A 27,471-nucleotide genomic window follows, 5' to 3' on the forward strand; every position below is an offset into this window, starting at 1 on the left:
AAAAAGGCATTCAACCTTTCTTCGTACATCTTTCATAAGTGTTTCGTAGAAATACGATGTTTTATTTCCCTCTCCATATTCAAGAGATCAGAAATCTATCTATGATCCAAGTGCTTAGGATCCAAGAAAAAAGATGAATTAGAGTCCAAAGCCTAAAGAACTATTTCCAGGAGAGTCATTTGGAGAAGGGTGTTGCATTCTGGCTCCTCTTTTTGGCTCTGACACTACATCATCTTGGGCAACTCTTCTCTACTCTCAGTGTCTTTGCCTCTCCTCCTACTCTTTGCCTCATCTGGTTAGATTATTTCACTGAGGCAAAGACAGGATGATCCCTGATAAAGCCTCTAGAGACTACAAGCACAGAAACAATTGTCCAGCTAGATCTGACATTGCCAAACACCACTTCAGTATTTTCATTTTTCTGGGTGTTTAGTTATGATCATGCCTGAAAGGCCCAGTTAGGACTGAAGGCGGTAGCCTGCGTGTGCCATACACACAGTAACGAAGAGCCCTTACTCCAAAGACCTGCACTACAAGTGGTTTTCAAATATTACAGGGGTGTGTAGATCCAGGTCAATTAGAAGTGCCCAAAGCCTGGAACAGAAACTATTCAGAAGAACATTAGTTTACAATCTGGGTGATATTCATAATACAGACACCAGTGGGTAGCTTATTTTAAATTTTTTGTGTGTCTGTTGCACAGCAACAGCAGAATGTGATACAGGTCTTTTAGTACTTGCTCATGAATTTTCATCTGGGGTGCAAATGGCAGAGGTCAAAGGCTTGGTTGGCTTGTTTTTATCTGGCCTTAAGGAGCAAAAGTCTCCATTCAAAGGACAGATGTAGCCCAAGCAGCAACAGTGGATGCTGTCTAGTTCCTGAGGAAAACAGGACGGGGTTCACAGTAATATATCATACAGATTTGCATCTCCATTACGTTTCAATATCTTCATTTAGATAGTAACGTCTAAAATTGCCATCTGAAGCAAGAACTGTAACACAGATAATCCTGTGCAAGGCAAATGTTGCCTTGTGGGTTTGTTGAGGAAACAAACATTGAAAATTGAAAATAATTTATTTGACTTAGTCCATGTTCTTGTTAACCTCTGCTTTAGTAAAATGGCACAGCCTATGTCAAATTTGATGGCATGTGGCAAATTCCTGAGTCTATCAGTACACCTGAAGCAACAAAAGAAGATTCTGGAGATCTCTACTTGTAATATTCATCACATGGAATTAAGGCTTTATTATTGCTTTTTTTCTGCAATAGCCCAGCTGTTGGACTTACTGGCACTGTCCTCAGGCTCCATAAACAAATAGTAGGAAGGGAGCAGTCTCTACCTTTTGTGTTTCCAGAGCAGGGGAAGGCAGCTGGTTGGATCCTTGCGGTCACTGCGCACCAGTGAGAAAAAAAACACTGTTGGAAACATCTTTTGATGGGAGGCAGCCATCCTGTGTAAGCAGAACAAACCACAACAGAGACAAGACTCATATGAAAACAGAAACTCTTTCTTTATTGCATTCAAGTTTCCCCTCCATGCTTGCATGAATAATTCACAAAGCCATTAATGTTACATTGGGAAAAAAATAATCACTTTTGTTATTGAGTTGCTTGAAAAACCACCTTCTCTGCCTGGGACAGCAGAGAGGAAACATGTCACCTCAACTGACAGCCTCCTGGTGACAGAGCTGCTGGCAAAGTCCTGTCATGACTGTGCTGAAGTTCAGCCTTTGCACGGATCTTGAACTCCCATCAAAGAATAGCTGACAACTGCAAAAACTGTTGACTTATTTAAAAAAACCCAAGCAGCTTGCTCTCTTTGCCAAAGGCCCTTTGCCTTTTAAGCATATAGCTGTTATAAACCACTGATCACCCATCTACCGATAAATTAGTTTCAAATTAATTACATCATTACATTTTATTTGTTTGCTCTGTAATCTATGAGGACATATAGTTTCTCTGCCTCTCTTTTAGCAATGAACCTGTTTTCTTAAGAGAGGAGGTCTTTTTTCCTTCAAACACTAACACCATACTTTCAGCATGGGTAAGATGGCATGGTTCCATTGAAGACATGGAAAAAGTGCTAGTTTTAACAATTTTCCATGTTTTCCTTTGTTCAGGGCCTATTTTGTGTACAAAAGCTACATTTAGTCATGCTTGCTATAGAATATTTTCCACTAAAAAGTGCAAATGGTGAGAAAGAAACATCCCTTGAGAATACATTGGAGTTTATACACTTGGAAGAAAAAAATTTCATGTATCCTTATTTTTCCATTTATTTCACAAAGTACAGTGCATACCAAAGAAGCTTTGGTTGAATTTATATGCTTCAAGTTTGTCTAAACCAGGTATTCCAGAATCAATACAAAAGGTTTGGGGTGTTTTTTTAACTTTGTGAGATGTTACCAACATTCTTAATTTTTGTTCTAGCAATAATGTATTTTTATGTCTGCAGCAAGAATACATTTATTGCCTAAATATACATGGTTTGTGTGATGCAGATGTAATGCATGACTTTAATGGATTGAATCACAGACAGAGAAAAAGCACGTGTAAATTTTTATCACTTACCCCACTGCTTTTGTAAATGGTTTGGTTTTTTGTTCCTTTGCCTGTACTTATTTTACCTCACTTAATTATCAGCACATACCAAATTTTGGTAGTATGGAGCATGGCTGCAAAGTTGGTTTTCCAGGACGGGAGAAGCCTTGTTAAACCTGGGAAGAAAGCCTGGACCTCATGTGGCAGTCCCACTCTGTCTTTGCTAAGCTACTGCATGTGTTATTGGCTTCTGGTAGGTCAGATCTAATAAAAAGTAGCATTTCATTTGTCTCCTGTCACAGGAGCTGGGCAGCCCCAGAATATCAAACAGTTTCATCTCATGTAAATATCTGTATTTTATTGGAAATAAATAGGGTCAGAGTAGTTATCCTGGTACTCCCTTTTATCTTCTGCTGTTGAGGAATGGCAGGTAGCCAGCAAGCCACTCAGGGGAATTCTTTATTCTCTTGTCTGTCTTCTGGCTGCAAGCAGGTTATGCTTTCTCTCTACCACTGTATTTGCTATAACTCAATCTAAAAACTGATACCCTTTATACAAGGAGTCAGATGTTTTCAGCTTCACTTTGTATCCAGGAACCTAAGTGGAATTTTACCATCTGCTGTCATGGACCTCCAATTCTTATTACACTGAAAATAATACAAGTAGTTTGGCTTCTATGCTCCCTGTAAGCCCAGCACTGTGCATTGACAGAGCTGCAGCCTTGTGTGTTGTCTCCTGCAGGAACTAAGGCTTGAATACAGCACCCAGGCGGGCCCCCACTTCAAACAACCTAATTTCCATAATTTAAAAATTTAGGTTCGTAGCAGTTCAGCAATCCAGCTACAATTAAAACCTTGTTAAAAGCCCTGAGTTTACTTTCTCCTTACAGTGAATGGGAAAATATGACGAAATGGAGGGGATTCTAGTTAGACCAGCTAACAGGAAATACACTGTGGTGGAGACAGCTGCAGGCCACAGGACCTGCGTGCATGTTCCACACAATCTTGAGCATCTCAGATGTGCCTATGGTGAGCTGACTCAGTGAGAAACTGTGTCTTTAATGCTGGGGTGTAAGAGAGAGGAGAGAGATTTTCACTAATGCAACAGTCATATGAATAAATCCTAGTGCAGCACCCAGCACTTTTCATTTGGAGACCCTAAGCACAGGTTTTGTAGTCATTTAGCCTCCCACCTGCATCATGATTTTATCACTTGGAGCGTAATAGCTGAGACTCCTTGTTAGTCTTGGAATCAGGACCTTGAGACCTTTCTAGCAAGCCCTTCACTTGCACATTTTTCAGTGAGACATCTCAGTGCTTGCTCTTGCAAGCTGCTAAATATGCAGCAAAATATGTAAGTACACACTTAAAGCTTGGTTCTGCAGCAGCAGGGGAGTGGCAGAAGGCAATTCAGCAATGCTCTTCCTTTTGTGACCTTAAAAACATCTGACCAAACCACATAGAAACCTTCACCCTGGCATCAACATGGGGGGGGAGCTTTGTGAATATCTGAGTAGTTCTATGGGTCAAGCACAGGAGGAGATTCAGACACCATCTTTAGAGCAAAAGTGGTACAAACAACCTGGCAGATGTGTTAGAATCTGTGGCATCAACACAAGGATGGCATCCCTTTTTGCCGTCCACCATGACCTGAGGCCTGGCAGCCTGGCTTTCTACTGCATTTGGAGAGAAGAAAAGTGAAGGAAAAATATGTATTATTCCAGAATTTCATGATCTCTTTAATGACTGAATCTTCCAGTGTAACAGAATTACCACTTAAAAAGAACCTGTCCTTTTCCATTCATGCCGGGATTTTAAGGAAGGACAAAGCATGCCGATGGCCAGTAAATTAACTTACTTTTGAATCTCTTTTTTTTTTTTTTTTCCCTGTAAGTGATATTAAAGCCTTTCTAAAAGAGCATTAGTAAGGTTCTAGTCCTCATGGCAGTGTTAGACACGCATACAGGGGTGCCACCTCCTGGTTCCACCACGCAGTGTAATAATGCATGTGCTCAATGCATCCATCAGATCCCCGTGTTACCCGTACAATGCAAAGGGGGAGGGTGCAACATGCAAAGAATAACTTAGAAACCCAAATGTTTGAGACATCTGGATAGAAATCAGTCTCAGCTTTCTAACAGAAATGTAATTTTTATATAGATACCCTTCCATATAATACCTTGTAGGGGTATTTTAGAAAATTATATAAAACGCAAGGCTGACTGGGTATTTGAAGTATAACATACAGATTATTTTACTGAATGTGTGTGTGCATACTTAGATCTTATGTGAAGTTATAAATTAGATGAGTAGACTGCTCATAGCAATTTTTTTAAAAAACTTACATAATTAATAAACACAATATTGAACATACAAACTAATGAGTGCTTATGGCATAGTTACAAACCAGGCTGTTTAACAGCTGTCTGTATAAACTTAAAAGGTACTTATTGATAACTATCCCTAATAAAAAGAAGAAATAAACCTTTCCAAATTATTTAATAACCCAGTTCTTAAAAGCTCATATGCAAGAATATTAGTATTTTCCCCACTATTACTCTGGTTAATATCCACAGTTTAGATAGGGTAAACATCTTTCACCACATGCATCTTTGATAGAATCAAATAGAAATACCAAGGGATATCTACTGATGCCAATAATCTGCTGTTGCACACAAATCATGACTACTGATTAGTAAAGCAATTATCATATTAAAAGAGTTCAACAGGGCTCAACATACTGTAAAATTAGAAATCAGTCAATACCACTGCCATTATATAGAACAGCATTGATTGGATGTACCAAACGCTAGCCTTGATGACAATTGATCACGATGAACTCTGCTCACAGAGGAGTCTGGTACACTAATTGAGGAGCCATCATTAAACAGAATAATAAATAGAGGAAGAGGGAAGAGGAGAAATGGCTACAAAGCTAGGGTCCTTCCTTGTGTGTACAACAAAAACAATAAAAAGGTAAAGACCCAGTAAGGTCTCTGTCTCTACTGTATGTCCACTAACTTCTAAGCCTACTTTTCCAAAACCAAATGAACCTGTGAACCCTTCGCAGGTCATCTCTGCAGTTTGCACTACAGCTGGGAAACATGCTCAAAAGAGCCTGAACAACACCTCAGCACAAACATTTCCAAAAGCAAATCCCACAGAGAGGATAGAAAAGGCAAGAGGTCTCATCCGTAATATATCTGTGACCTATCTCCATTGGCCTACTTGAAATCAGGCCTCAGACTGCACATGTAAGCAAAATATGTTCCTTGAGGCTAAAACCAAACATGAGGGGAGGAGCTGCCTAGGCTGCTTTCCTTGTTTGGTTTCATGGCAAGCTGCACATGAAAGAGTTTGAGTGAAATGCTGGGTTGTTAAATTTGGCACTAACTGCTGTTCTCACTACAGCTCGAGAAAATGGATGCTGGTAGGAAACAAGTTCGGAACATCTCCCTTATTATCCTGAAAACTTGTTTTCTGCTGAAAGTATCACTAGTCTCAGATCAGGAGCAAACTGCATCAAGGGACCAAAGAAACTCATCACAGCAAATCGAAATGTCCTACTGTCTTCAGGAACATCCCAGGTTTGTTGCCCCTACTGAGCTTTAAAATAAAAATAAAAGCCATGGGGTCAGACTCATACCTGATTTTGAATGAAGGACAGTAGTTCTGATTTTAGTTTGTCACAGAGTAGAAATGACCTGGGGAAACCTCACACAACACAGGCTGCTGAAACTTCGAACGAGCACAAGCTTTGCTGGTTTTAAACCACGAACAGTAATCAAAGATCCCGTCTTGGGGGTACACAGCATCGTTGCTACGTTTTCATGGTTTCATGGAAATGTAGGAGAAATAACAGGCTCATTGAGGGGAATTCAGGGCGAGGAGGCTGTGGAAGGCGGAGTTCGCTACCAGTGACTGGACGCCACCAGATGGCCCTCGCTGCCCATCTCTTCTAATGCTCGTGGTGCCGTCACGGGAACGCACCTTCAGCCGGGAAACGGAGGTGCCCGCTAACCCAGAGCCGGTCAGCAGAAGTCGGAGGGAGATGGGCGTTTCAGACGTTCCCAAGGTAAGACACAGCTTTAGAAAAACACGTTTGTAACTAAGGGAATTAAGGACTCGAGCTACATCAATCATTGTTAACATGGAAGTACATTACAGTGAAAGATTATCACACGTTTTAGCCGACTTCTATTCAGTTGTCACACAGTACAAGACGCCATCAAGTTGCTTAATACTACATCTTCCAATAATCCACAACATTTCTATTGTTACAAGTAACTCATGTTTCTCATGTCCACACTATGCTCCTAATACATAGACGGCACTTGGCTGTCCCTTTATATACATACTCTGTGTGTGTATAGGCAGAAAAATATTTATATGTAAATATATATAAAAAGAGACCTCAAAACTCCTGGTCCCATCTTGTGCTTCAGTCAAATACTTTCCCAGAGGCCCAGGAAATTTAGAGAACCTTCCTAAAAAACTGACTCAAATAGATTAAGGCAATGGTGGTCATTTACACAGAAATTCACCTTACACTGCTTAATGCTGCATAATTACCATCTGTTTCAGGTTACTTTACCGTTGCAGCAGGCAGCACAATATACTTTAAACATGAATAGGGGTAACATCCAAATAATCTCTCATAAATCCAGAGATGAAAAGCCAGAAATGAGCTAGATGTTGAAGCTATTTCCATCTGCAGATTTAGTGTAAAGGGGTCAAAACATAACTCTTCTTTACAATTTCTAGTCCCAACCAAGGAAAAATTAGGTAACAGCAATGCAAACATTTAAAAGTATGTTTTCAGAGGACTCCTTTTCAAGCTGTGATTTTGGAAGCCTGCCTAAGGAAGGAGAGGCATGTTACACACAATGAACCAACCTTTATGGGATTTTGTCAGGTTCCCTTACTTATTCAAGGCTTCAGGACTCTAAATACAGGGAACACAGCTCCAACCTGAAACAGGATAGCACCCAAGTGGCTTAAGGTCCAGAGCCACCCTAGAACCCACACTATGCACAAAGATTCTGCACGGCACCTTGACCATGCTGCCTGAGTGTTATTAAGGACCTAAAGGAGGAGTTTTTTAAATATATCTGGTTTTCCATCAACACAGCTGATCAAACAGTGATGTCTCTAAAAGTTAGAAACAGCAGCTATCTTCAACTCTCTGTCTCTAACTCACCCACATAGCAAGAGGGTATGATTTTACTGTTACCATGCCCTCCTGCTGGAAGAGTAAGACACACTTATCTGTGATGTCCTTTTGGATAGTAATCAATTCCTCCATAACCTTGTCACTCTAAGGGCAGTATACAATTTCAGGTAAAAGTATTTGCTAAGGCCGATGCTGATATATTCTATATTTCATTTGCATTTCAAAAGAATGGAGGAGGTGGAAGGTAGATAAAGAAAGCACCACTAAAAACCAGAAACAATTCTTTAAAGCAGGACAAGACAAAATAGTCTCTGTTTCAAGTTAGGTTGCCATTTCTGGCAATTTTTGGCAACCTACCAAAGCACACTTCATTCATCATTAAGAAGATCTTGTGTTCATCACTTGCTTTACATTTCTATATTCTATATGTATGTACCTACTTCACAGAGTTTTCAGCTTCTTTTGTCAAAACAGCCAAAAAATGGCAGAGGAAATACTGACAGTCCCACCATCCTCCCACAGGTGACATGTAATACTCATACCTTCAGAGGTCTGAGCTCTATTTTTACAAGACTTAAGAGTTATAGCCATAATGAGGATCACATGTTCAAAGCCTCCTCTTCTCTTGGTTAGCTGGGGAAGTGTAGCAGGCTGGGAAAAAAGGCACATCATCTCCTAATTTCTTACAGAAACAGAATCCAGATTAGAAAATGTCTCTTCCAACAGTTTTATCTCCCCATATTTTCCTGACTCTGCCCCCTTTTTTTGCTTACTCAGTTTCCCCTTTTACCTCCAAGCAGGAAGAAAGCACACAGTAGTGTCAGAAGGATGGTCCCCACACTTCTTTTACTGCAGCCTCTGTTAGTGACTTTCAGATATCAGTCACACAGAAAGAAAATATCTAAATTCTGGCACACTGAAGAGATTTAACAGTTATCAGTATTGTCTACCACATTTCTTCACATTTTTATACCTAGAAAATAAATCAGGAGCTTCAGCAGCCATGGAAGTGCAGTTTACTACAGTCAGGAGCCAGTAGCCCTCTTTCACAGCAGAAGAGCCTGAGGCAATTCTCCTCTGTAGCCATACTGTTAGCAGTCTCCCTACCTGGGTGGCTAAAAGCTTTGTAGAAGGGAAGTTTCTTCTACTGCTGGTCTATGACACCAAAATTTGGACTGACTGATCCACCAAAAGAATTCATGTACCTGTAGCAAAGCCCGGACTGGCCACAGAAGAGGAGAGCTCAGTTCCACGCTACTTCTGTGCCATGCAGCTTCAGGGCAGTTATCACCTCTGTTAGCCCCTCCTCTGAATATTAGTTTTCTAGACTTTCCAGAGCTGGGCAGAGTTGTACCTGTGCATCTGTGCCTCTGCAGGGTGGGTTTGTGATCAACCTTATTAACTCTCCTTACCAGCATCTCTGTCACAGAACACCTTGGGCAAAATAACACCTATTTGTTTCATTAGGGGTATTCAGATCATTTAAGGAGCCAGATCCTTCCATATGGGACCTACTTACCAGGAGAAAAAATATTTTATACTAATAAATATGGTAAGTGACAGAAATATTTCCATCTCATACTTCTTAAGTGAAGTTGTTCTATTTATTTCTAGAGGGCGGGCTTGTCAGAGAGCAAATCCTTAGCCCTCGCATCAAATGCTAACATAAGCAGGTGACTCTCCAGAAATAATGACAACAGAGGACAATGGATATCACATCAAATGTTTTCTTTAATTTGTATAATGCATACAAAAAGACACAGAAAGGGACATAACAAAACCAGAAGATAAAATATAATTTAAAACCACAATATATTTTGTTTGATGCTGTCCTTGGCTATGACTAATTTACCTCAGCATCACACACCCAGGCATCAAGGACATGCTGCCCTGGACACTGCTCTGCTCTTTGTCAGAGCAGAAAACTTTCTGCATTGCTGTCCCTGGTCTTGCGACATGGAAGGGAAAGTCAGAGGTTTTTTCCCTCTGACATCCAACACTTCCTCTCCAACATGCAATTTGGAAAACATACTTTGGTGAACTTCCTAATGTCTCCTGACATGAGGAGCGCTCTCTCTACAGCAACATGGTTACTGTGGCTGACAGGAACACTGCTAGTCCAAGTCACTGAGACAGGCTAGGAGTACAGAGCTGTTTTATTAGAAGCTAAAAGGTAACCATTTAATCCTCAAGGTATTGCAAATGTTTTAAAAATGGTGTTTTAATGAGCCTAAGTAATTTTATTGCCAATTTTTCTCACTCAGCATTGGAGAGAATTTTACATGTAGACTGTATATTTTCCTATTTATAAAATTAGAGTCTTTTGCATCAAATAAGGATATCTCTGTATGGTTTCCCTGCTGTGTCATATGCAAAATATCTTACAGGAACAGAAGGAAAACATATTTGGTTTCATATAAAAACCAGTCTCTTTTCCGGTGGTGGTAAGTCATGGAAAATAAATACCATTTAACAAACATTTCCGTTTCCCACAGATCCATTTTCTATTACTATCTGGCAATATTTTTTCTGTTGCTCTTCCTTGAAAGACTCTTTGACCTTTTTCCTTTTTAGTCCCCCATCCCTGAAAGATACAGAAAAGAAACACCCTTGTGATGGTTCTTAAAACTACTACAACCCTTGAGCTCACTTCAGGGTCAAGGCAGAAAAACATTGCAATATTTAGACTGTGTAGTCAAAGCAGTTTTCACTTAATTTGGACTTTGCAAAATAATGCTAAATGATCTGTACTGCCAAGTCTTCCCACACAACAATGCCGTTTCTTTAACCCAGCATTTAACAGGCAAATAATTAATTTTCACCTAATACTGCCTGCTGGCTAGATCCACCTGTCAGCTCTGTTTCTCTCTATATACTGTATTATTTTATCTACTCTGATGGAATTGCTCAAGGAATATTTTCTGACAGACTCAGTAAGGGTGATGGACTACAGTGCAAGCAAAGCAAATCTGGAAGAAGTTTTAAAGGATTCCAGGCTAATGTTTCAGAATACAGAACACCTAAAAAAGTTTTAAACGCAATCTCAGAGGTGTTGCTTCTTACCAAGGAAGCACAGACATTCCTCCCTGAGCAGCAATGACAGCCTTGACTCTGTTGGCAAAGTGAACAGCATCTTCTTCTTCCTGAAAAATATATCAGTTATTTGCTTCACAACATAAACATTTTCTCTGTGCCTCAGTTAAAGACATTTTGTCAGACAGCAGCCACTTCCAGACCCACAGGCCAGATATCACTTGCAGGGCAGTTCAAGCTGATCCTGGGGAATGCTGCCCGGTCTGTTCACCAGTCAGTGCCAAAAAGAACTAAGTGGGAGGCTCTCTGGTTTCTGGGGCAATCTCAAACAACACACAGCGTGAGGTCACAGGTCTGGCCAGAGCAAGGGATGTGTCTGCTCCCAGTACTTTAGTAAGGGAAACCCACCGACAGGATCACCCTCGCAGGAGGGAGGGTTCTTGAACAGGGTTGAGCCTGGTGCATTCAGATTACTGTGAGCTCACAGGAGTTTGCCCAAACTTCAGAGGACTGAAGATACATGTATTACAGCACCTTCCCTCCCAAAATTAGGGCTAAGGAAAGACCACAGTAGGCAATACTAAACTGGTGGTATAGAGTGCAGTGGGCTGAGAGGCTCTGCCAAGTTTTGGGGTAAAGCTGCTGGGCAAAGGATTAGCTGGATATGCTGCAGGGCTGAGAAACAAGGTGGTGGGAGGAAGTTGTTACAGAGAACAGGGTTGTGGGAAGGTGCTGTTGGCAGGGGGGATACGAAGGCAGAAGCGACCCTGTATGGAGTGAAGAGAAGGCCTGAATCTATGTATCACTTCTAAAGCAAAAACAGGAGGTCTATGCCAGACTGAGGGGCAGGGCTCCAGCAGCATAAACCTATGTCTCTTCTAGTTTCAGGGATCAGAAGAAAGAAACTACATCTGCACTCAAGTAAAGGTTTTAGCAATAATAGGGAGTACGGTCCAGGAATGTCTGAATTTCTTCAAGATTAGTTTTTACTTGAAGATAACTAACCCACATCCATGCTCAATTTTAAGACTGTAGTGTTGCTTTCTGGTCTTAGTCCATTAAGTTATCAGCAAAGGTTCACAAACACTGTGCATAGTAACACAGACAACATTTTACAAGCACTTTAAAAAAAAAAAAAAAAGCGTAAGTACTTCTTGGACCATCGGTGGCAGGTACCACACATTACAGACAATAGCCCAGCTGGTCAACACATTGAAAGCATAGGTCATCATAGAATGCTTTGTGCTGTTCCAGAAGGCATCTCCAAAGCGGGGGTCATACTGGAAGACAAGAAGAATAAGCACAAGGGCATGATCTGCTACCTTAGTTTAAATCACATAAGCTGCTTTTTTTTTTTTTGGCCACAAAGTCACAGTTCAACTTATTAAAAAGGGGCAAATCTATTCACACCTCTTAAAAGCATCAGTAAATTCAGAGTAAAGATCCAACATTTATCACAATTTTCTAACATTTTTCATTTACAAGCAATGCAGGACCCCAAACTTTGACAGACCAATTGAAACAAAACTGTAACAAGAAATTTACTCGAAATGTAAAGACTTTTCATCTACAGATATGCTGACTATGAAGATTTAATGAAAAATGTTCACACCAGTTTTAATGATTTCCTTAAGATTAGGCAAGAAAGATGAGGTTCCAGAAAAAGTAAGTAACATATCTAGGGCAGACTGAGGGCAACTTGGCTAAAGCTATTCAGAAAGACTTGGAAGTGCTAAGTAAAGTGCCTTTATCCTCAGGGCTCACAAGAGCCAGGAGCCCTAGGACAGAAAGAGCAAGCAGAACTGAACACACAGCATGGCAAGTGCCACTGTGTTTTTCAGGTTGCTCCTAGCCAGTTGCAAAGATACCCAATGAAACATTTCCCATACGGAACTGAACATTGCAAGCCACCAAGTTTTCATTTTCTCAGTACCTCATTCACACCAAACAAGCTCCTTTATAAGGTTTGAACATGAACACCTTCTCTGACATGAGAAGCTTTTGCAAACAGTCCATCCACATCTGGAAAACTGCAGTTACATTACCTTGATTGCTACTGGATGGATGGTCCCTCCTACCTCAAAGCTTCCCTTCTTAAACATCATTACTGATGTGTTGTTAATGCAGGTACCTGTCCAGAATTAAGATGAAGAGCTTAATCCATTCTGAGAAAAGTATCAGCAAATGAATCCTAAACTCTCTTAAGGAGACTTAAGTTGCCAAAGGAAAAAGTAAGCTTTAGTCCTGGAACATAATCCCAGAGCCTGTACTCTATTCCATTGTATTATATGCTGAAGCAAATAGACTGGTCATAAACTGTTATAAGATACTAGAACCTGACTTTTAATATCTCACAAGAGCTAATTAATTTTACAAACTAAAAACAAACACCTCACTTGTAAAGACTGGATGTAATAAACTGCACTCAGTGGCAAGAAGTGAGAAGAGCAATAAAATCAATATAGTGGTTTCCTACCTTCTGGGAAAATTAAAATGGGTAATTTGGCCTTATCTGCAATGTGTTCTCTAATTCTGTGGAGAAAAAATAAAATTTCAGTGTATATTTCATATTTATATTTGTCCGAGCATCTAAACATCCATTACCTCTTACACAGGAGAAGAAAAGTCCTTGCCCTGTTGTCTTTTGCCAGGCAGTAGCCTCAGCCAGGACTTGTGATAGTGAGACACAGGCCTAAAACTATGTCTTGCTATTTACAAAAGCACACTTTTTAGAAAACTGTATGAAGTTTCATTTTACCATTTTAACCCAGTTAACACGAAGATAGAAAATGGGGGTACTTGAAGTGTGAGAAAATAACTTCCCAGGTTTCAGCTATTAACACAGTCAAACATGACTGAAGTATATTCCATATTTCTAGTTTTCATGCCTTCTAGGTACATAGCATCAGTTTTACATGTACCTAATAATTCTCCACATCTAGTCAAGTGACAGGCCACTATCTTACTAGATTAGCTGCATCACTTAAAATCAAATGTATCACCGCTAAGCAGATTACTGGCACCAAAATCTGTTGTTTTCCAACACACCCATCTTTACTGTGACTCAAAAGCATGCAGCTCCTCTCCAGTCTGCATTAAAACAACAAAAGCAAAATATCATATAAAATAAAATAAAATAAAAAGATAATGATGTAGCACAGGGAACCCTTTCCAATTTTTTAAGGACAAAACTGTCATAGGTACTTAATGTTAGCTGTATTGCACCCTTTTTCATGAAGATTTAGGATGATTAAGAACAGTCTCTGTAAACACCTGATTCTATAAGAACTGTCATACTGAGTCAATCCCGGTTATGTCCTTAAAGTCCAGCCTGCTGTCTCTGCCAGGAATCAATATTGCATGTCTGGAGAGCAATATAGGCATTAAGCAAAACTTTTATGACACTACTCAAGGTGCTCTTCCAGCTTCTAGCAGCTGCAATCACTCTCCCTTTATCCTGTGATCACAGCAGATACAGCCAGCTTTGTTGCTCAGAGCTGGTGAGTAAAGGTACCAATACAAGCCATGATCTATGAAGCAGGAGTGCAGATAGAACTCTGGTTTCTGTCCTGACATCCAAAATCAAAGCCTCAAAACTGAACGAACAGGGTCCTGCCTGTGGCAGACAGGGAAGTTCTAGCAATGTGGAAATTCCCAGAGGTTACATGGCAAGTGATCAAACATGGAGTAGAATGATTAGAATAGTTTGGGCTGGAAGGGACCTTAAAGACCATCTAATAGATGATTGCTATACCCTGCACTATCTCTGATGGAGCAGTTCCAAACCTTGCACTGATGACAACATACAGCTGCCCACCAAGGAGAGATGCAGGGTAAGAGCAGCCTCAGCTCACTCATGGACCTCACAGTTATTAGACCTGACCAGACAATTAAGCAAACACCTCACACTACCTTACTTTTTCCTCACCAGATGACGGTCTTTCATTTCCGAGCGTTCAAATAAGACATGCTGAGAGGTCTTCATGCAAGACTTCTGAATAAGTCCTATAAGCCCTCCATGCACCTGGCCAACCTGCAAAACAAACTTGTTACTATACAAACACACCCACACTTAAGGATAAAATGCTAAACACAGATGCATCTGTTTCTAAGCTTTTTCACAAATTATACCAAATCTCTAGGTCATAAATGCAAACAAACTTGCCTGCGCATACTTTTTTGCAGTCAAAAAGGCGAGTTTGAATGCTATCAAATCCCCCTCTTTCTACCAGTTTATTCTCTTACCCAACACAGGCATCTCAGCATTACTGATATTTACCAACTCTCTTGTTCATACCAAGGAATAGCATCCATCACTGGCCAGGATTAGGACATCTAATGGAGATGTGTGGTTGGCTACACAGATGCCTCCTTGCTGTGGTCTGTTTTCCCTGCAATGACAACCATAAAGGTAATTATTAAACATTTATTCTCCAGACTACAGGTGATCCATCCAGCAAGCATACATGCCCAATCAAGACTGAGTGACAAAAACATTTCAGGCCCACGGCTTATCTGCAAATCCATAGGAAGTGAGAGAACACAAAACATTTTTAAATACTAGTATTACAACATAAATGTTAAAATTTCTGATGGTACATTACAGCAGATAAGTCATCTTTCCTCATACTTTCAAGAGTCCCTTCAGATTTCAGCAGTTCTGGCATTTCGCCAAAACCAGTTTCCTTTTAGCTGAAAATATGAGATTTCCCTGGATATGCATTTTAGCTGCATATATTACCCTTCACAGAGGCACTTATCAAAGAATATTTGGACAGCAAAATTCTAAAAGCGAAGATGCTGGAGCATGATTTTGCTTTTCTTTCTGAAGCACAAACAAGATATTTCAGAAGCCTTCATTACATAAAGCACACCATTAAGCAAGCAAGACACTGCAAAGATTTACCAAAATACCACCCATAACTTTCTTCAGGAGAGAGCACAGTTACTACACAAATTGGCTACTGGGACAGCTGAACATTTTATGGCAATATTTTTGCATGTGATTAAAACAAGTTCATGGCAAACATTGAAAAATGCCTAAGTGTCTATTTAACCAGGAATGCAGTACTACTTCACCTACACATACACTGCCACTACACAACAGAAGACACAATAGGGCGTGCAAACATCCTGACAGAGTCTAGATGATCCAGACAGCTTTTTGGATAAATTATGCCATCATAGTATTCATGCAGTAATGGAATAAGAATCCTTCTCTGAAACCTGAGACATTAAGTACTGTAAGAACCAACACCAAACCACTGAGAGCAGGTTGGCACCACTCACCTGTTGTGGAAATGAACAAGACCACTCAGACTTCGGACACCTAGTGTGGCACATATCATCTGAACCTGGTTGCTCAACCAGCCTTTAACTCTAAAAGAAATGAAGCCATACATACATTTCCACTTCTATGTAGTCAGGCATAGAACACTGCAATGTGAACTCTCCAGATTATTCCAAATAGCTGTTACTACAAAGCCTGTACTAAGAGGGCTCATCGCACTAACAATGCCATGCAGAAGGAGCATATTGGTATAAGAGATATTCTTGATCCACTCTCTTGCTGTAATCTATTCTAAACCCACCAGATTCAAAGCAGAGAAGATAACAGGGTTTTGTTTTATAGATTTCTTCTCATTCACTAACATAAGTTTAATATAGAACTACCTAGCTGGTGAATCATGTTTGAGTTTCTTGCAGTGACAGGACACAACAATCTCAAACTATTAATATGGAACTGCTCAGGACAGGTGATTTAATGGCCCTGTTCTGACTCAGTAGAGCATACTCTCTTTTACACTCTAAGACATGCTTTCAGCACTGCCTATCTGGCTTACATTGCGTGTCTGCTTTCAGATGCCATTACCATATTCTCTCTCATATCACTCTGTAAGTTTACAGTAGAGAAAATTCACCCCATGATAGTCCACATTAATCCTCTGGACACAAGCAGAGTGTTCCAACTACTAGTTTAAATCCTTAAAGAAATGAAAAAGATAGCAGAGGAGCTCTCAGCAAACACCTACCTGCCATTTGGAAATTGTCCTACTACTGTAGTGGCCAACACCAGCAATAGGATGTTGAAAACAGACAAGCAGACGCTACAAAGTAAAATAATCTTAATTAAATGCTAAGAAGCAAAACTGGAAGAATAAGCAAGAAAACATTTTATTTGGCCCTTTGATCCATTTCTCAATGCTTCCCTCCACCATCAATAGCATCTAACTAGCAATACAAACCACTTATGGCCAACAGGAAAATATGAGCACATGTTTTCACCCAGTTAATCCTGCACGGGTTACAAAACCTTGTGCTGCTTGGAGCCTAACTTCCAAAAAGCACCATACTCTGATCTGAAGGTGCCACAGGGTAAAGAAGCCATGGTGTTCAAAGAGAACAGCAAGTAGTAGCTGGTGTTCTTTTATGCAGGTGATATATCTCAGGGCCAAAAGGGTCTCAGAATTTCATTTTTAAAAAAACCTATCCAGAAATTTTGGTATGTATTTCCACTCTAAAAGGATGAAAATTAAATTCCCTTGGTTACTAATGGCTGACCCAACCAGTTAATTGAAGCCATTTCTACACAAATGTTGTCTTCTTAAGCTGTATATCCAAGGTTACAGCCAGGCATACGTGCTTGGTGTTGGTGCATATGTGACTGGTACAAAATTCCTTCATGCACTGCATCAAGGTTGTAAGTATACTGCACACTCATCAAACGAATAAGAAATTTTAAAAGCTCCTGTTCTTTGCAAGAACACACGAATATTTGTAATGGTTTGGTCAATACGACAAAGGTTGGCTTTGCTTAATAGAAAATTTTAGAATGCTGAACATTTAATACATTCTAAGTGGTGCCTTATTTTTCCCCTCCATTCAGCCCTGTGCCCTGTGAACACTGGCTTTGCTTCAAATCCCACGTGTTCGGTGCGCAGTCTCCCTGTCTCTTAGGCAAGTAGAGCCTGATCCTTCCAGTTGAAACAATTGTTACTTTACCTTACAATAAGATATCCAGTTCATTCGTATATAGTTTTGCTGGATTGTAAAAACAAATTAATTACTATTAATTAATTACTAATAAAACATATGGAACATGAAAAATTTACATCTTCGGCACCTCTTTTTTTTCTTTTAGGGATATTTGAGTTTAGATGGCATCTTGGAAAACAGACAAAAGCCATATTATTTCACAAATTCCTTAAAAAGTAACATGAAATGCAGATCCCAGCGAATTACACCTGGCTCACCGAAAAGGCAGCAGGAGACAATACCGAATTAGGATCCCAATGACCCACACAACAGTCAGTTGCCAGCTGACACGGTGCAAGTTGGCATTGGTTCTGCTGAGGAGGTTCCAGGACACCAGCTCCTCAGAGGAGAACCGCCGAGTGACTTCATCTTCTGCAACTGCCTCGCACCCCTTCTTGGAGAAGTACATAACATCGGCAAGGCTGAAGGATCCTTGGCGCCAGCCAGCAATCTCCTCTTCCATGGGAGTTTCATCTCTCTGGATGATGCCTGCATGAGGAAATGAGCCCTCCTTCCACACGGTGAAATGAACAATATGGATTCCAAAGAGAGTAAAATACATGTGCTTTTTAGAAATAGCTCTCCTCCTACTCAGGCACCATAATTGTATTGTTATGCCTCATTTATGTACTGACTTTTAATTCCACAAGTTACTTCTTGAACCCTATGCCATATAACCCCCCTAAATTGCTGAGGAAGGAGAAAAGCATTCAGATCCAGCTGCAAATAAAACCTTGAGCACAACACCTACTTCACTGCCATTTACCAAACAACATATGTTGTAGAAATGTCAACCACGCACTGCCAAGATTGCAGATCCCTCCTGGTGCCCTGACTCAGATTCAGCCAGTGCTTGCATAGTTGTTGTTCTTGTTGATTAGTTTTACTTTTTCCCAGCTATAACAAACCCTTTCCTCTGTATTGTTTTTTCAGAGCCTTCTCTCTTCCCCTATCCCTTCTCCTTTAAGAGTCCCCTCAGTACCAAGAAACTTGGAAGTGTCTAGATTTCCTCCCCACCCAAACATACATAGTGTAACACAGACACATTGTGCTGAAAGAATAACAACACATTCATGTCCTGCTATTTGTAAAATTACACCCCATAGGACAATTACACAGTAAGTTTCGTTGTGTTTGCTGAGGTCACTCTGAGACCAGATTCTCATCCGGCTGGTTAAAGTGACTAAAATTGTCTTGATTCAAACCAGCTAACACTTGGCCTTCTTGTTTGCTGTTTGTTTGTTTGTTTTGTTTTTTGTTTTGTTTGGGGGGGTTTTTTTGGAGGGGGTGTATTGGATGACATTAAATGTGCATTATTCAAAATACACTTAATTTATCTTAATCAATATACTACCCCTGTCCAGAATCACAAAATTTTTCTCCAGCTGCACTTCAATCAAACTTTCAACACCCAGAAAGTCATCAGACCCAAAATTTATTAGCTGAGAAACCAAGCAGTCTACATGACTAATGACTAAAAGTGACACTACAAGGAAAAGGATTACCATGAGAACTTAACCCACTCCCCTCTGGTCAAAGAAGAAAGGAAAAATAGTTGGGGGGGAAAATTTACTTTGATTTTGTCCTCGTGCCTAGACAAAAACGCAAAATTCAACTGTGATCCATGGAATGCTGTAGCTCCTTTACTTGAGAGACCCTGGGTTTTTTGCAAGCAAGAAGTTACAAGAAACAGAAGAGAATCCATGCAGAGCAACATGAAGAGCAAAGAACACTCATTCCTCTCAATCTTGTAAAGAGAGAGCTGATGGAGTCAGAAAGCACAAAATACTTATGAAAACAGGGACAGCTTCCCAAATGCTTATCAGCAATGTCTTTCTATATTAGTCTCTTGCTTCTTTTATTCAAGAAGACTCAATAATCGGCAGATTATCTTGCTTATAACATCCTTCTGTAGCTTTGTAACTTCAACAGTTATTTGCCCATCAAAGTCCTTTCTAAGTAAGGTCTTTAAACAGTTCCTTTTTACAAGATGAATAGTGCTGTGCCCCCTTCATCCAGAGATCTTACCAGTGGAGATTAAATTTTCAAGTGCCAACGTCTTCTGCTTTTTTACTCCCTCCTCAATCTGCAGGGTGGCCCACTGTTCCCAAAACAAGAAAAGTAGATGTTGATGGTTTTAATTTCATCATTTCTAGACATTCTGTAATTACCTTAGGTGAGTTGTCTGAGTCTCTTTTACTCCTACCCTGTCTTAGATTTTCATTTTTCAGTGAGCCTGAAGGCTGTCCTGCTCACCTCCTGTTTCATTTGTTACACAGGCTATCTTTTTCCATTTCTAGGAAAAATTGTTTGGCTCAAACTTCTTTTCAGGACACAGTTGTTTTTCTTCTGGAGGCTCAACAAATTACTAAGCTCCCTGAGAGACTATGAGATCCATGGGTCCAAAACTCTCTCTTCTCCAGTTAGCTTCAGGCAATAGGGTTTTGCAAAATACTATCACTGACGTTAGAGAGATGCTGAAAAAATAGGTCTAAAAAAAATTAATTTTAACGAATAAAAGAGATTACCTCATTTTTAGGGCATTAATGTGGTTTCTGTTAACAGAAAACAAAGGCAGCAACATTTTCTGTCCATGGTATTTCTGAAGAAGTAGCTTTGGTAATGGGTTTTCACCCTTCCCTGTCTTCACCCTTTTGGAGCTAAACCAAGTTTCTCCTCCCTGTGCAGAACATCATAAAACTCTCCATTAGCAAAATCAAATATACCAGTATGCCTAATTTTTCAAGTTGTCATATTTTGAATGTTTTCATCATACATATATAAATAGTAGCTCTAGTGAGTCCTAGATCTTTCTGTATTTATGTCAAGATATCTGGCCTAACAAAGGACACAGGATGCTTGAGAGTAGGCTCTGCTCATCCATGACCCACTCAACTCATGCCTTCACCTGCTATTAAAGCTACCCATCTACAACAAATAGGGATAATCCATCTGCTCCAGGATAAACTCCTGCTTAAACTGTATTTCCTTCTTACTGATGTGTGCAGCCATTTAAGTCACCACAAAGCTGATCTCAAATAGTCTTCACTACATTACAGTGTGTTGCATGTGCCAACATCAGTTAGCTTTTTTGCCACCTTAAAGTTTTGCATGCTCTCTACCAGCTCCTTCTGTAGCATTAAAGTCAGCAAAAAAAGGGACACTTTGCCAATGCGTAATTAGGATATTTTAGTTACCCTTAGTTGACTTTTTCTTAACAGCCATCTTAAAAGAAAAGAAAAAAGTAAAAGCAGAATAGGCTTTGATGGGGTATTTTAAACTCCATGCAAACCATCTGTTGTAGCACCATAAAACAAACAAACAAACAAAACCAAAAAAAGAAATAATTAAAAAACACAAACAAACAAACCATACCACAGACCTTCACCTTGTCTGTACTTCCCAATTACTCTCTTGAAAAGGTCAACTGGTACATCACCTGTCTCAATCTTTTGCAACACATGAAGAGTCAGCCAGAATTGTGGAGCCAGGAGATGTCATGAAAATAGCAGCCCACACACTGAGAAATGAAAGAACATATAGAACAGGTACAGGAATATTGCAAAAGAGAGTAAAGGCAGACATGTGGCAAATTTAACCTCTTTATAATGTACTGCTGGTCCTCACCCCTTCCCCAATATTCTTTTAGGATGGCTGTATGGCATGAGAGAGGAAAATAAATAAAAATCACTGAGCTTGACAAATAAAGCCTTTTTGCCTTACTCTCTGCTTTCCTATCTCCTGTCTACCACCCTTATCTTGCCTGTCACAGTCCTCCTACAGCCAGCAAGCACTGCCAGAAATGAGCTTGCGCATACTGTCCTGAAGGATTTGGAATGCCTCAAGGAGGCTGGCTTTTGATTGCCAGATAGTAAAAGGGTGAAAATTACTGACCAAGCTGACTCAAAATATATGTTAACTAATTTAAATGAGCCAGACAAGTCAAAACCAACAAAAATTTATGCAAGTTACTAGTAAAATATAAGTATTGACTCATAGGACAGAGAAAGAGTGAGACGAAAGTGGCTGTAACTAAATAGTCAAGGCTACAAAGACGGGGGGACAAGGCAGAAGAGGAGGAGCTTTCAAGGACTGAACAGTTTCAGAGGGCTTGTCAGCTCGGCCAAGATGGCATTGGACAGAGGTCTACAAAATCTGGACTGGCACAGAGCAAGTGCATAAGGATACAGTTTTCTGTTTTCTAACACAAGAACTGGGGTTTACCGTATAAACATGCTGGGCAGAGTGTATGAGCAAGAAAAAGGCAATATATTTCCACAAAACACAATTGTGAGTTCATTGTTCAGAACATGTCACCAGAGATAGTTTGAAATGGGAGCAGTTATAAAAAAAGCATGGATGGAAACCAGCTCATGAACTGACATGGGAAACCGAGGCAACAAGGAGTGAGGAGGGAATATGACCATACAACCACCTAGCTTTTAATCAAGCAGTTGAATTGAAGCCTGTCAAAGCTGTCTGTCTGAGTCAAACTCTGGACTGACCCAGCAGAGTAGCTACTATGTTGTTCTGCATCCAGTTGCATCTGTACGTATAATTTGTTTTTAAAAATTAAATACGTCTTTGTGATCACCTTTGTATTGCACAGTATTGAGACAGAGCTGTCATGCTGGTCTTTGTTGCAAAACAGTAATGAAAGGATGTTTTAAATGCCTTACAGGAAAAAAAAAAACAGATGTTGCAACTAACACAGAATTTAAGTATTAAATGTAGCAACTTCATTGCTAAGTTTGCTGACTGAATAAGAACTCGGCTGCTGTGCTTTCCTCACTGCCATTTCTGAAGTGATGAGGACACAAGGAGTCCAAACATCCAGTGGTTGATCCCAGATGGAATGCTGAAGACCTGACAGCTCAACTCAAACAGTCCATTTGTTTGAGCTTCCTGTAATTACATTCTAAACAAAATAAGAATGCCCAATACTTGGTTATATTAATTACTTTCTTTATAGTACTTGACAGGAAAAGCTATACAATATGGAATGTTCATTTTACGAAATCTCACTTTTTGTGTTTTTTGTGGGATTCTTGTGGGTTTTCCTCCCTTTTCCATTTAAAGTACTCCATTTTTCTATACTATGTAATAATTCAGTTTTGCATCTCTTCCCATATTTTACTACGTCTTCTCCCATGTTCTCACAAGAGGTTTTTCTAGTCATTCGTTACAGTGGTTTTTCTCAATCCTATTCTCATAGGCTTTGGGGCAATTACTCCACATAAAGTCTTCCAATACAATGGCAAGGAGGTCAGTAGTTTTTTTAGCACAAACTAAAATCATCATCTAAGATAGAGAACTTGGGACCTTTTCATCCAACAGTCCTTTTTATCTGGCCTCATTTTCCCTTTCACATCAAAACCAAGAACCCATATCAAATGATCTGAGTATTATATTGCATGTCTGAGAGGATGTGAGACTGTCTACCATCAGACTGTGGAAAGGACTCACAAATCTCCTGCCTGCTTTAGTGAGGGCTGATGAAACAGGTTGAGAAGGGTCACAAACATTTGTTTAGGATAAGAGCACAGCCGTAATTTATTTGGGGTTTGTTGCATAGGCTAGTCAGGATAGCTGAGCTATTTGAAAGCACAGTAGGGAGCTTCTTTCACCAGTTTAAGTGTCAGCAACATCTGCCCATACTCCAGTGGGAGTTTACAGCATATTAGCTACCTCTGTGTAGCTATCAATTCAAACACTATTCACAATTATTAGACGTCTTTCCTACATGTATTTCTGAAGAAACAACAGTGCTCAAATTTCATACAAAACTTCAGAACTCAAAATTCCAGAGCAAATAGAGCTACAGCTGTTCAACATGTTTCTTTGACTCTCCACAGGACTGCAAGAGCATGGTGTACGTTTCATCCTAGCAAAGGCATTTTCTTTTGCAACAGCTGGAATAACATCCCTAGCATAGCTTTGCTAGTGTTGTCATTTCCATCAAACCCTGATTTAGACAAGACAAACTCAGAGAAAACACGTTATTTACAAATAGAAGTTTACAAGCATATGGGAAAAAAATAACCCTATCAGAAACCAAACCACATTCATCATTATCACTTCCAGAAATATTTTAAGGATAAATTAAGGATAATAATAATTATTACAGGCTAATAGTTATGCACTTGAGAAATTCCTCTATTGGAGATCTTTTGCTATTATATTAATATGTCCTAAGGGAAAAAAAAAATCAAAAAAAAAACTCAAACAAAACCTGTCACCCCCCAAATTTTCAAACCTTGAATCCTGCTTTTGAAAAAGGGGTTTTTTTTCTCTTTCTGAAACAACTAATATCTAGATTCCTTGATGCAAAAGCAGCAGAAGGTACCAATTATTTCCATACACGATTACATTTTTTCCATTTGTTCCAGTCACTGTTCACAGTGCTAAAACACTTCAGTGAAGCCAAGAAATCAAATTGACTTATCTCAACATATGCCACCATTACTCAATGCTCAGTAATAGATCTGAAAACTTGAGCTTTATTCTAAAATAATTTTTTTTTTTTTTGCTCCCAGCAAATTCAGAAAGGGCTACAAATATACTTTCTTTGAAAAATATTTTCTGACTTGATTTCAGTCTCTACTCTTATAGTTTCCTCAAATTGACAAACATGGAGGAAAATAAAACATGTTTTCCCTCTGCCTCCCTATTTGCCATTTACAGCTGTAAGAAACAAATATAAAGTGCTGCCAGGTGAGAAGTTTTCTGTTAATTCTGCTGGTCTACATAACAGACTAAATAAAATGCAACACAATGGAGAATCCAGTCGTAGTGCTCAAGGTTGGATTTTTTGCTGAAACCTCAACCAGTTGTTTGGTACTTTCTAAAGCACTGATATTCCTGCAATATAATCCATAGTGTGCTAATATATGACTAAGCATCTGCTCTTAGCATTTTCAGCTTAGCTATCCAGTAAGGCATCCTGTTTCGCCATTCCGGATAAAAACAGGAACCACGGTCGGTCTCTGTGCATTACCACATTAGCAGTATTTCAGGTAGATAATGTCACAGCTGGAAATCAGTCCGCACTTCACTGGGCTTTCAATGTCAGGTTGTTCATGTCTTGAACAAGGGGCGCATAGAAGCCTGCTTTAAAGCTGACTGTACCCCAAGTCTGCAGTTTTGGCCATATTCTGAGGAATGAACCCCAGGACTTCAAGAATAGGCCCAGCAATGACATGCATGAGCTTTAACCCAGCATTTCCCAGTCCTACCTTTCCTTGCAAAGAGCCAAGTGGGCCACAGCACAAGCAAAGGTGACCTAAAATTCTCTCCATCCTCTCTCCCTCCCATTTCCCCCCAAAATAGCTCTTAGTTACTCTTTTGGCATAATGAGAAGCATTTGAACAATACTTCAAAGAAAATAGGTGGAATTACCTGTAAGACGAAAACAGAGGAAACTCTTTTTTTTGGTCTGTCAGACAATTAAGGAGTAACTTTGAACTAAAGCACAAAACAAGCCAGCCTGAACTGCAGTGCGTGGAGTTGTGCTGTTCCTGCTATTAGGTGCTGTGGCCCCAGGGAACTAGATATAAAAGGCTGCACCTCATCACATAACAATTAACTTAATTATTTCTTTTTTGATATATTGATCCTCCACATTGTGAACACAAAATTATCATGCTTATAACCTGTTACAAAAACTGTGGAAAGAGAAATATCTAATGTGCTTTGCGAAAGAGGAGTGCCTTCCTATATGAAGCACACACTGAGTGCGTCAGACATCCCTCAAAGCTGGAAAATGCACAGGGTGGGGGAAAAATACAGATGTTATTTTCAATATCTGCCGACTGCAGCAGCAAATCTGTCCAAGGACCTTCTCAGGTTTGATATAAGCGTGCCAACAAGATAAGGTACTAAGAAGGTACCAAGAAGAATTTAATTAGCATAGCACTAGCTGATTAAAAATCATATCACATGTAAAGGCCAATATTACATATAGCCACTCCAGGCAGTCATTTCCCATTAACATCTGTATCTGAAAAAGCAAGTAACCCTAAACTTTGCTGTCCTGTGCACTATGCTAAATGTTGTTCATACAGCTGAAGATAGATCCTGCCCAAGAGCTCTTAACCAGTACTAAAATGAAACAAAATAAAAAACAAACACACAAACACAAATAAACAAAAAGAGACAGAAGAATTATAGGACAGGAGAAAAGACAGAATTGGCAAGGTAAGATGGTCATGATATGAACTATATCACATGGCTACAGACATGTTCTACTGCACAAATAGATAACTCCAACAGTTTAATAATAATTATAGCAACAATACTAGTAATGTGTTTTCTGCCACAAGTTGAAAGTGTATTCACAGAAAGCAGGTTTGTGCCAGAAGCACAAAGTTAATCTACTGGAAAATGGAAATCCTTCACTGTTCAGTATGATGAATTCACTGCACCTACTTCTGTCTAATGATGGATATGAAAAGTCAAACTTGAGAAACTAAATGGAATTATGGCTTATTTTAAAAACCCAGAAACCTCTTACTGATAGCAGCAGAATCAGGATCTCAGCCATAGTCTGTTCATCCCTAGAAAAATTACACTTTTAGAAGGTTGCACAGATTCAAGTCTCGTACAACAGAACTTGTAACTGCAGGATCCCCCAGATTTATATCTGGAAGAAGCAACACACAGAGTGAATATTCTTACCTAGAATGTTAATACCATGTAAATAAAATAACCCAAATAAAACTACTGAATCTTATGTACATCTAAAATACATGTTCTTATTACTTACCAAGTCCCATAAACTAATACATCTTTTTCTTTAAATCTGACTTATCATAAGTTTTCTGCTCGCATGAAGTACTTTAACTAGCTTGAACTAGAATAGGTCATGGAGTCTCTACTTTAATCCAAGAAAACCTTAAACCAGCAGCAGATTATATATAAGCCACCACATAACTAGATATCATTAAAGACACCACTCAAAGACTATAATGTAAAATAAAACTTCAAACAACACATCCAACTTAATGGAATTCTTTCTGCTGACTTTTATGGCTTCTATATAAAATGTACAGATTTTTATTAAACATGTCCTGTAGCAAACACATACCTTTTGAATCTAATTCTCAACTTACCTCTAATATTTTTACTACACATTTCACATAAAAATGAGAAATTCCCAAGGACACTCGGAATATTGAAGGCAACAAAACTAAAGTCACAAACAAAATCATCCAGAGAGACAAAATCTTGCTTTCTGCAAGGCCATGGCCCTCTCTATTTTCTTCCATTCTTACTCCTCCAAAATGCCAACCAGTTGCCTTTCTGAGAATATATGCTCATCAGTAGCAGAGATTCTAGCAAGCTTCCAGAGACGGAGGCAAATAAAAATCACACATTCTAAGAGCCAAAGCTATCTCTAGGCGAAGGCTGCTGCTCTCTGAAGCCTGACACCACAGATACTCACAGTGATAATGTGATTTCTACCCTTTATCCCGCCCTAACTCCACCCACTTCCTTGTAATTGATAAGCATTTACTCACCAGGGGAGAACAAAAAAAAAAAAAAAAAAAAAAAAAAAAAAAAAAAAAAAAAAAAAAAAAAAAAAAAAAAAAAAAAAAAAAAAAAAAAAAAAAAAAAAAAAAAAAAAAAAAAAAAAAAAAAAAAAAAAAAAAAAAAAAAAAAAAAAAAAAAAAAAAAAAAAAAAAAAAAAA

The 27,471-nt window shown here is 39.3% G+C and overlaps 1 protein-coding gene across 1 annotated transcript; it reads right to left on the reverse strand.

Annotated features, from left to right (window-relative positions):
- Nucleotides 1-9,480: 9,480 nt before the first annotated feature.
- On the reverse strand, nucleotides 9,481-27,137 carry LOC114057763 (glycerol-3-phosphate acyltransferase 3-like). The gene is made up of 12 exons (XM_027884418.1): nucleotides 26,893-27,137; nucleotides 19,811-19,883; nucleotides 18,001-18,271; nucleotides 16,780-16,854; nucleotides 16,037-16,126; nucleotides 15,045-15,138; nucleotides 14,665-14,780; nucleotides 13,224-13,279; nucleotides 12,793-12,878; nucleotides 11,899-12,027; nucleotides 10,778-10,857; nucleotides 9,481-10,298 (listed from the first exon to the last, which is right to left on the reverse strand). Exons 1-12 carry the CDS (start codon nucleotides 27,046-27,048, stop codon nucleotides 10,184-10,186), a joined length of 1,341 nt encoding a protein of 446 aa, XP_027740219.1. The 5' UTR covers nucleotides 27,049-27,137; the 3' UTR covers nucleotides 9,481-10,183.
- Nucleotides 27,138-27,471: the final 334 nt, after the last annotated feature.

This window comes from Empidonax traillii, unplaced genomic scaffold (assembly GCF_003031625.1).
Source record: "Empidonax traillii isolate 1590-97213 ecotype Southwest subspecies unplaced genomic scaffold, ASM303162v1 scaffold144:size1428860, whole genome shotgun sequence".
NCBI classification, from domain to species: Eukaryota; Metazoa; Chordata; class Aves; order Passeriformes; family Tyrannidae; genus Empidonax; species Empidonax traillii.

Coding starts and splice junctions, on each gene's coding strand:
- LOC114057763 (XM_027884418.1), bottom strand. CDS start 27,048: ATGGAAGAAAATAGAGAGGGCCATGGCCTTGCAGAAAGCAAGATTTTG. Junction 14,781..15,044: donor GTGATGGATGCTATTCCTTG/GTATGAACAAGA, acceptor TTTGTTTTGCAG/GTTGGCCAGGTGCATGGAGG. Junction 13,280..14,664: donor CGTCATCTGGTGAGGAAAAA/GTAAGGTAGTGT, acceptor TTTTCTCCACAG/AATTAGAGAACACATTGCAG.